This window comes from Pundamilia nyererei, unplaced genomic scaffold (genome assembly GCF_000239375.1).
Source record: "Pundamilia nyererei isolate P.nyererei 1_Seehausen unplaced genomic scaffold, PunNye1.0 scaffold00132, whole genome shotgun sequence".
NCBI lineage: Eukaryota > Metazoa > Chordata > Actinopteri > Cichliformes > Cichlidae > Pundamilia > Pundamilia nyererei.
Window position 1 is genome coordinate 341,924 of NW_005187533.1, and position 9,680 is coordinate 351,603.

The 9,680-nt window shown below is 47.2% G+C and overlaps 1 protein-coding gene across 1 annotated transcript in view; it reads left to right on the top strand.

Annotated features, from left to right (window-relative positions):
- tnrc18 (trinucleotide repeat containing 18) overlaps positions 1 to 9,247 on the top strand; it is a 42,509-nt gene extending 33,262 nt beyond the window's left edge. The window contains exons 18-30 of the mRNA XM_005743479.2: positions 155 to 319; positions 763 to 1,217; positions 1,622 to 1,756; positions 2,371 to 2,512; positions 2,605 to 2,722; positions 3,381 to 3,456; positions 3,592 to 3,700; positions 3,975 to 4,091; positions 4,494 to 4,646; positions 5,256 to 7,015; positions 7,119 to 7,355; positions 7,520 to 7,594; positions 8,399 to 9,247. Of these exons, the coding sequence (XP_005743536.1) occupies positions 155 to 319; positions 763 to 1,217; positions 1,622 to 1,756; positions 2,371 to 2,512; positions 2,605 to 2,722; positions 3,381 to 3,456; positions 3,592 to 3,700; positions 3,975 to 4,091; positions 4,494 to 4,646; positions 5,256 to 7,015; positions 7,119 to 7,355; positions 7,520 to 7,594; positions 8,399 to 8,605 (3,749 nt within the window). The 3' untranslated portion in view covers positions 8,606 to 9,247. The remainder of the gene's footprint in view (positions 1 to 154; positions 320 to 762; positions 1,218 to 1,621; positions 1,757 to 2,370; positions 2,513 to 2,604; positions 2,723 to 3,380; positions 3,457 to 3,591; positions 3,701 to 3,974; positions 4,092 to 4,493; positions 4,647 to 5,255; positions 7,016 to 7,118; positions 7,356 to 7,519; positions 7,595 to 8,398) is intronic.
- Positions 9,248 to 9,680: the final 433 nt, after the last annotated feature.

Here is a 9,680-nt window from a genome sequence, read left to right on the forward strand (position 1 = left end):
CGGGCTGCTGCAATAGCGGTGTTATTTCTTTTGTTAATTAGCCCTCTCTGTGGTGCACTCTCTCTGCAACAGTAGGAAGCGATCTGACCTTTGGTCCAGACCTCCTGCCGTGAACACATTTGTCTCTGAGCTGGAAATCTTTTCTCTGATGCAGAAACCTCCGAGGACGAGGAAGAGTCGGATTCAGACGACGACCCCGGTTGTGAGGAGAGCGGGCTGGGTCTGCTGGCCAGGTTTGCGGCGAGTGCGCTCCCTGTCAGCTCGGCCTCTTTGAGCCTCCACCACGACAGCAAACACTGCAGCAGGCAAAGCACTCTGGGTAAAAGATCTTACACACAAATGAGCTGTGAACTGATGTGCCCTCTCTCTCCTTTTGTTTTAATGCAGACAGACCCGGTTCACTCTGCTTAAACTGATTTCACACATTCCCCCGATGGCCTTTAACTCTATTGTGGTTTTTTTTGTGGTTGAGCAGATTCACCACCTGAGCATTCGTTCAGGATTTTCTTATTGATTGAAGGTTAAATTTTAATTCATTTCTAATTGTCACAGCAAGGGTGTGTGTAACGATTCACCCTTGAATTATGTATTAGTTTCAAACTGATCAATACTCCTATTCACAGAGTTATTGATTTCAGGCAATCTACCACTTCAGTTCGTTAATGACTGGATGTTTATGGGAGGAGTCTAGTTTTATGCATGTGCGAGAGATACATAGGAAGAGTTTTTACCATCATATGACCCTCTCCTCACCTCCTACAGGTTCAACAGAGTGCGAGTGGTCAGACTCTGGCTCGGACGTGCGGTTAAGGAAGTTCCCTTCTCTGCTGCACGGAAAACGCTCCGCCCCCGAGCTCCCCCTTTTGCCACCAGCGACCCGCCGCGTTGACCAGAGTAGCCCCACCAAGCGAGACGAGGCGCTGCAAGTCAAACGCAAACCTCTGCCCAAATTACGCCCTACGCCTCGCTCACCCCGGAGATTTAGTTTAGACCTCGCCAGCAGCTCTGGGTTCGGAGGTTTCAGCGAGGATGAGGGCTGGAACCGCCGACGCAGCGAGAGGATTTTTCTCCACGATGCCACGGTTTCAGCCTCCACCCCTTCCACCAGTCAGAGCTCCTCGTCCTCCTCCACCAGCTCAGCCCCACCGATAACACCGAAGGCCGTCTCCAGACCGAAGCCCACTCAGCCCAGCAGAGACGGGAAAGACGTAGTGAAAGTATGTCAAGAAGTCACTGAGCTGTTACCGGCTCAGACTGAACAGCAAAATCACACCTTTTCCCCCTCTCTTCTCACTCCACATCTTTTCTACTATCTTTTCGCCCCCTTGTTCAGACTCCTGCTCCCTCGCATCCTTTTTTCTATTGCAATGTTTGCTAGTGTGTGTGTTTAGGAGTGTATGTCAGAGCGCCAGCAGGGTTTCCTTTACTTTAGTCAGTGCAGCACTCCCCTGCTGTCTGTGGCGTGTTGCTGACAAGAAAGGACGACTGCAGGCGGCTTGGATGCACCCCTCCCCCCCCCGTGTGTGTGTGTGTGTGTGTGTACACAATGTGATTCTGCCCAACAGAGCCTCGGTGACATAATTTATTCATATGCATGTTTTTAACTGTGTTGTAAAAACAGAAAAAGAAGCTGAAGGACTCTCCTCTGCCTGTGAGCCCGTCCACTCTGTGCAGTCCAGTCACAGACAGCCCTGCACCGCTGAGCCTCAGCCTGGCACGTAAGAGTCAACCAAAACCCAAGACCAAAGCCAGAGAGGTCAGTATGATGATAAATTTGCTGCAAAGATGCAAACTTAATTATGCTGACAAGGACAAAGCCAGATCTTTAAAGTTATTGGACCTAATAGTGCAAAAGGTACTTTGAGGCTTGGCGTGTGTGTGTGTGTGTGTGTGTGTGTGTGTGTGTGTGTGTGTGTGTGTGTGTGTGTGTGTGTACAGTATCAAAAGGTCTTCAGAAACAAACTAATAGCTTGTGTTGGATTTAACACTTTTGTTTTGTTACTGAGGGGAAGGAGTAAACCTAATTGTGTGATTTCTGCCAAAGTGTTGTATTTCTCACCATCTGCCGCCAGACAAAACTTGAGTTTGCCTTGGAAAAGGAAGCAGAAGTGTGTGCAGGGCTCTTTGTGCTGGTGGAGATCGTTTATTCGACAGCATAAGTGTTGTAATATGCTACTGTTTGTGTGTGAAAAGTTCATTTGTGGTGTGTCAGCCTGGTGATTTGGTGGAGTGCCACAAGTCAACATTAAGTAGAAAAGCCACTGTGTCGCAGGGGGAATCACTCTTGTTCCAGAATAATTTGATTGTAAGGAAAATAACATCATCACGGTTTTTTGGGAATCTAATCAAATCTGCTTGTTTGTGTTGCAGCCTTCCAGGGGTGCGGTGAGCCGGCTGATGGAGAGCATGGCGGCAGACGAAGACTTCGAACACAACCAAGACAGCAGCTTCAGCGAGGACGAACTCCTCCCAGCACGAAGCAGCAGCGTGTCAGAGAGTGCCTCGACTCCCGGTCAGTGCCCGCAGACTCGAACCTCAGATTGTCACACATGCTAAAATGATAGCATGTATATTTATTACTGTTTGGGGTGGTGTTGTGTTCAGCTCCAGTGCAGTGTGTGCTAGATAAGGACTCTCTGGTGGACGGACTCAGAGTATTGATCCCGATGGACGACCAGCTACTGTACGCAGGACATGTGAACACTGTACACTCCCCTGACATGTGAGTACGCATTAGCCGACTTGTAAGTAGAGGGAAAAACATGTGAGACGTTTGAACACCTTCTTAGCTTAACATAAAAGTTTGAAGCGAGCTTTCTCAGTAAAAGTTGTAAACACAAGAAAAGCCTAAAAGTTCATGCTGTCCTTCACGTTTTCCAAAGTCGTCCAGTGGCCCGAATTGGGATCTTTACCAGGCCAATTCTTGCCCTCGGGCCTTATGTTTGACAGCCCCTGCTTTAACCACACACATGCATTCACACAAACATGGAAAAACATGACATTTCACTGATGAATTTTTGACCCACTCCCACTGTCGACATGAAATTTCACATCTGTGTTAATTTGGATCCTGTATGGTTATGTTAGACAGATATTTTTGACCCTGTGGTTGTTCTTGCTACAAATAAGTACCACCAAAACCACATTTTGCCACAATGACACTCACACAAAGTGAAAACAATAGTAAAGAGAGTGGGTTCCTCTATCTGCTACACTTCAAGCTCTATCAAGATATGGCCTAAGCTCTGGTTCTGACAAAGAGACCACTCACACTACCAAGAATGCTGCTGTGGCTCAGGAGACTGTCTGACAGTGTTGTTTAAAGCAATGACCCTTGCTCGATGACCCCAAGCTTTTGACCAACTCCCCTTTTCCCACAGATACAGTGTGGTGGTGGAGGGGGAGCGAGGAAACCGACCGCACATCTACTGCTTGGAACAACTACTCCAGGAGGCTGTGAGTATCTATGTGAAATATGTGAGGTGTAAAGAGTAGCAAAAATAAAAGTATTGTGTTCATATGCAAAGGGAAGTATGAAATAGTTTAATGCTTTAGCTTGCCATATAAGAGTTCCTACTTCTGTGTGTACAGATCATTGATGTGAAGCCTCCATCCGTGCGCTATCTCCCTGAGGGCACCCGCATCGCTGCCTACTGGAGCCAGCAGTACCGCTGTCTTTACCCCGGCACTGTTGTCAACGGTGTGACAAGAGCACAAACAGCCACCACTTCAATGATAGGATTCATAAGCAAGTTACATTGTTGCCAGCAGCACAAACAAATGCAAACGATCTTAGCAGAGCTGCACTTTCATTGTAGGGATGTTACTGTCTTGGAGATTGTAAAGGAAACGTAACTGGTCTGGATTCTGTTCTTGACTTCAGATCGAAACATGCTACATCAGCCCTTTTTAATCTAATCTAACCAGATACAATCGTTCCTGCTGACCTGCGCATTTTCGTTTCTTCCAAACAGGAAGTTCAGACATCGATGAGAATGACGATCTCATCACGGTGGAGTTTGACGATGGCGACACGGGCCGCATCCCTCTCTCACACATCAGACTGCTGCCGCCAGACTACAAGATCCACTGTGAGCACGAAATATGCACACAACACAGTGTGAAAGGTTTAGCACCAGAGACACTCAGATTAGTCTTGGAGAATGAGAAGGGGGAGTAAAGGGGAGCAGTGAGAAAAACGGGGACCATGAAGCACATTGCTCCCTAAAAAAACTGAACATATTTAATGATCACCGAGTCCTAATCCCCGTGTTTCTCTTTGGGAACTTGTAATAAGCAAGGTGCTTCCAACACTTCCTGAGGGGATGAAGACAGTAGAGTGTATGCTCATACATAACAGTATCCTAAACATCTTAGCCCAGTTTGCACATTGCAGACAACCAACATGAGCCCCCAGCCCCCTGAAATCTCCTGCATTCATTATTAAAAGTGTGAAAAGCACAAACTTTAAACCCTTGTCTTCTTCTGTAAAGGTGCCGAACCATCCCCGGCTCTGCTCGTGGCCAGCTGTTCCAGGAGGAGGGTCCGCAAATGCAGCAAAGAGGGTAAAGAGGCGGGAGCAAAGCCAGAGGAGACCACACCCAAGATCAAGGGAAAACCTGGTCGCAAACCCAAACCCAAACCAGGTGAGCCAAACAAAGTACTAATACCATCACATTGTCTCGAACTCCTCAACTTTCTGCTTTACTCTGATAGAAAACTTTTATTCCCAAAGCTGAATGTCTCTGCGTACATTTTTACATGCTTGAGACTTTTTGTTTATCAGAGATAATAACAGAAACACTTCTGTGTGGTTTCTTTCTGCATTTATGAGAGAGGCCACTTTCGATGAGTCACGTTTTTAAAACAACAGAACCAGCAAAAATAGCTTGAGGTTCAGAAGTGTCAGACATCTCTAGTTTGACCATGTGTGTCATCTCTGATGTCAGTTTAATGAATTTACTCAAACTGCTGCTGTGCTGTTCTGTGAAGCTCGCAGCCTGTAGCTTTAACTGTAATAAAAAGCACACCGCTTGTCCGATTTGCTGACGCTGCCACGTTTTGACTGGGTAAGCAGTTCTTAGATGTAATATTTTCATTTTAGAAACGTTTGCTTGCTGATCTGTCTACCCTGCTCAGCATGACGAGCTGCAGACAACAAAAGTCACGAAGCCACACAATGGAAATGTCAGCAAATGCGGAGTAAAGCAGGAAATAAAATTACATTTGTATTGTTTTTCCTCTTTTCCCCACAGAGAGCTCCATGAACTCAGACGGTCGGGAGAAAGCTGATCCTCCACCTTCCTCCACCCAGCCAGTTGAAAGACCCCAGGCTCCAGCCAAGCCCGCCCAGGAGCGACCCTCCTCTGTCCAGAAACCAGCTCAGGAGAAACCCCGCCCTGCATCCCGGCCAACACTGAGAACCCAAACAAAACCAGGCCGAAAGAGCTCTGCTACATCCCCAACAAGCAGCCCTACGCTTTCCAGTCCAGTGCCCAGGAAGAGCAGTCCGGCGCAGCCTCCAGCTTCTAAAGCAGCTCGTTCTCTCCCTCCCTCGCTCTACCCCTCCACCTACGGTAAGGTCCTGACTGTGGATCTGTACAGCGAGCCAAACCTCAGCTCGTACAACAGCCAGCGCAGAGAGAGGGAGAATAACAGCAATGTCAGTCCTACTGCAAACAGGCCAATGTCTAGGCCCAGTATAACTGCTTCGTCTACTGCATCCAAGCCTGCTGCGTCATCCACACCCAGACCTACTTCTAGTTCCTCGCCTAAAACCAAACCCTCCTCAGACCATCACAGCAGCTCTAGACCCAGCCTAAACTCGGGACTCATGCCCAGCCCCATTTCTAGGCTGTCAGCAGGCAAAACCAGCTCTTCTCTGACTCCCAGACCTTCATCATCATCTTCAATATCGTCATCCTCGGCTCCCAGACCTAAAATCAAGATGCCGTCCGACCAGCTGTCGTCCAGGCCGAGCTCCATCTCCAGGCCCAAGACCAGCTCTGGGCAGGGTGATGTGAGGCGGAAGTCTCTCTCCGCAGAGCCCCTCGTGAAGCTCGACCACGAAGGAGTCACCTCCCCTAAAACTAAGAAGACGAAGGCTCTGATGTTGCTGGAAGGTCGTGAAGTTAGGCGAGACCACACCCCCATTAGCACAGCCACAGCCAATCAAAAGCTACTAAAGCCTAAAGTGAGAGCTCCGGGTAGTGAAACTGGTGTGCCAGACAAGGACTCAACCTACAAAGCTCCATTGATGGCTAAAGAGAAGGCAGACAGTCGTGGAGGTAGAGGACAGGAGGTGGACACAAGAGAGGAGAAAGGTAAAAAGGAGGAGAACAAGGAGGTGGAGAAGAGGGAGGGAAGAAAGATGAAAGAGGAATCGCAGAGCAGCAGCAGCTCAGACTCGGAGGAAGAAGGAGAGAAAGGGAAAATCAAGAAGAAGAAGAAATGCACCTCAAGTTGCTCTTCATCGTCTTCATCCTGCTCTGGTTCTTCCTCATCTTCTTCCTCATCGTCATCTTCATCATCATCTTCGTCGACTGACGACTCCTCCTGCAGCTCAGATGAAGAGAGGACTCCTACACCTCCACCAGCCTCAGTCCAGAAGCCTCCAGAACAAGATAAACCTAAAGAAGAAGCAAAAGAAGAAGAAGAGGAGGAGGAAGAGGAGGTGAAGAAAGAGGTTGAGGTGAAAATGGAGGAGGAAGAACTGTCTCCACCACCGCAGTCTCCCTCCCCTTCAACCTCTCCAACAGCTGCTGCTCCTGCTCCCTCTAAACCGGCTAAGCCAGCCACCGGAAAGGGCTCCGGACAAAGGGGTCGTCCTCCAAAACCAAAGCCCAGTGGAGGAGAGGGGAAAGCGGGGAGGCCAAAGAGGAGAGAGGGGGTCCACCTTCCCACGACTAAGGAGCTGGCTAAACGTCAGAGGCTTCCAAGTGTGGAGAACAGGCCCAAAATTTCAGCTTTCCTTCCTGCACGACAGCTCTGGAAGTGGTTTGGGAAACCCACTCAGGTGAGGAGAAAAATCTTTTTCTATCATGTAGGAAAAAAATTAATGAAATGTCGATATCGCTGTTTTCACTCTGTGACCAACATGTCCTTTGTGGCCCCTCCAGAGACGCGGTATGAAGGGCAAGGCAAAGAAGCTCTTCTACAAAGCCATTGTGCGTGGCAGAGAAATGATCCGCATCGGGGACTGTGCAGTGTTCCTGTCCGCCGGCCGCCCCAACCTGCCCTTCATCGGTCGCATCCAGAGCATGTGGGAGTCCTGGGGCAGCAACATGGTGGTCAGGGTCAACTGGTTCTATCATCCAGAGGAGACGAACCCCGGCAAGAAACTCACAGACAAGAAGGTAGAAGTTTGTGCTCAACACTGATCAAAGGTTTATAAAGAAAGACAGCGTTAATGTACTACACTTTTGTTCTTTTCTTTTTTATATAGAGGTTTATAAAAATGTGTAAGTGTTTGAGGAGCTTCCAGCTTTGTGTCCTAAGTGTAAGATTGCTTCCTCTGCAGAACTGGGATCAGATATGCGGTCAGTCTTTACCAGCAGCTCTGCACTCTTCCATCCAGAGGAAAGACTTTATGGAGGTGAGGAAAAGTTTTATCTCTGAACTTCAGACTTCATATTCTACTGCTGCTTATTCCAGTATGGGCAAACTGACAAAGTGTACTTAAATGGATTCACACCCAGGAAAAATACAACTGAATACAGCCATAAATAATCCTGTTGGTTGGAAAAGGAAAACTTCATACAGTGTTCTTTCTTATTTGTAATAAAATAACTTTCTATAAAAAAAAATTCACTACTATTTGGTCTTGCTACATGTTTTGCATGCTAGTCTTGAGCCACTGCCGATCTGTATTAGCCAGAACACAATGTTTAACACCAGCTGTAATCCCAAAGCTAGTCCATTATAGCTAGCATGCTAACACTAACTTTCTTTGCTACCTTACTGTAACTGAGAGATCAATAATAATCGTTTTTTTAGGACAAAATAAAATGGCACTAGAAAGAAAAGACAAGTTATATAATAACTCACCGTCACGGCAGATGGCTCCCCCTCCCTGAGCTGGGTCCTCTAGGAGGCTTCTTCCTGTCAAAAGGGAGTTTCTCCTTCCCGCTGTCACAAAATACTTGCTCAAACGGTCTGATTGTTGAGGTTTTCTCTCTATTATTGTAGAGTCTTAACCCTTAAGTCTAGCATGAGCCACTGCTGAACTCAATAACAGACAAGTATTTGATTCTTGGGCTCTTAGCTGTAGAAGTAGTGGCTCGTTTTCTTCAGTCAGGGTGATGAGCCTTTGTTGTTATTTACCATTTATGTGTTAGTGTTGACTTGTCTGATGAATGTGGGCTACAAAAGCAGTAAACACAGCCTGTGTCTGTCGCAGCGCGCCCTCTACCAGTCGTCTCACAGCGACGAGAACGACGTGCAGACGGTCAGCCACAAGTGCCTGGTGGTGAGCGTGGAGGAGTACGAGCAGATGACCCACACTCGCCGCTACGCCGACAGCGAGGACCTCTACTACTTGGCCGGCACCTACGAACCCACCACGGGGATGATCTTCAACACCGATGGAGTTCCAGTCATCTGCTAAAAAAAAAGAAAAAAGAAAAGAGAAACTCACTACGAGTTGATAAAACCAAATTGTGACCCGGCTTACTTTGGACCTCACTGGGAAGGAGTCAGTACCCAACCTGTCAAATCACTGATTTTCACTGGCGGTGGATCTTTTCACAGACTCCATGAACAGAACTGCTCTGAAACACTTTAAGTAAAACAAAAAAAAAGCAAAAAATTAAGAAGACAGTCATGAACAGCTACTACTACAGAAACTGGAGACACTATGTAGACAGTATTAGAAGAAACGCGTCTCTTGAAACATTTGCACACACGAACGTCATGAACACGCTTCTGTTTTCCTTGTTGTGTTCATGGGAAAGCTTTTCGAACACGCATGAACACTTCGGTCTCCTTTTACAAGTAAATGCACCCTGTCTAAAGAGACACACGTACGCTCACGCGTGCACAAAAGCAATGTAAATACAGACGCCATGTGACACAGTTATATAGAGGACAATAATGAGTGTTTTTATTTTCATCTAATAGATTTATGTCCGAGTACTTTTTTTCTAAAGAGGTAAACAGTCAAGAAGCTTTAATGAACTGTGAATGAAGATGCAGGAGATGCAGGCCTGTGTCAGTCTGTCCACCCCCAAACCTGCCCCCCACCCACCCACACACGCTCCGGCTAAACGGACAGACGGACCCTGCTGGTGTGATGTTGTGATTATGTTGCTGTGGTGATGTTACAGTCATGTTACAGTTATATAAATGTATCTACAGAACAGCAGGAGCGACAGACAAAGAGAGAAGGAGATGCACAGAGAGAGGTAGACTCCTCCTTACCAGAGAGCACCTAAAAAAAAAAACACTTAAAAATCTATCTGTCTTTAATTTAAACGCCCCTCCTCCTCCCACACAATCCCCCTTGACAATCCTAACTTGGGCAGACAAAACTGCCCGTGTGCTTCTAAAAACGTCCTGCTCCCTCAGAGACTCAGGCTAAAGAGAGAGGAAGGATCTTGTACTATTAAAAGCACTTCTCATTTTCATCTTTGAGCTCCTTGTTTTTAAAGAGGGGGGGAGACGAAAAATCCACCCCGAAAACA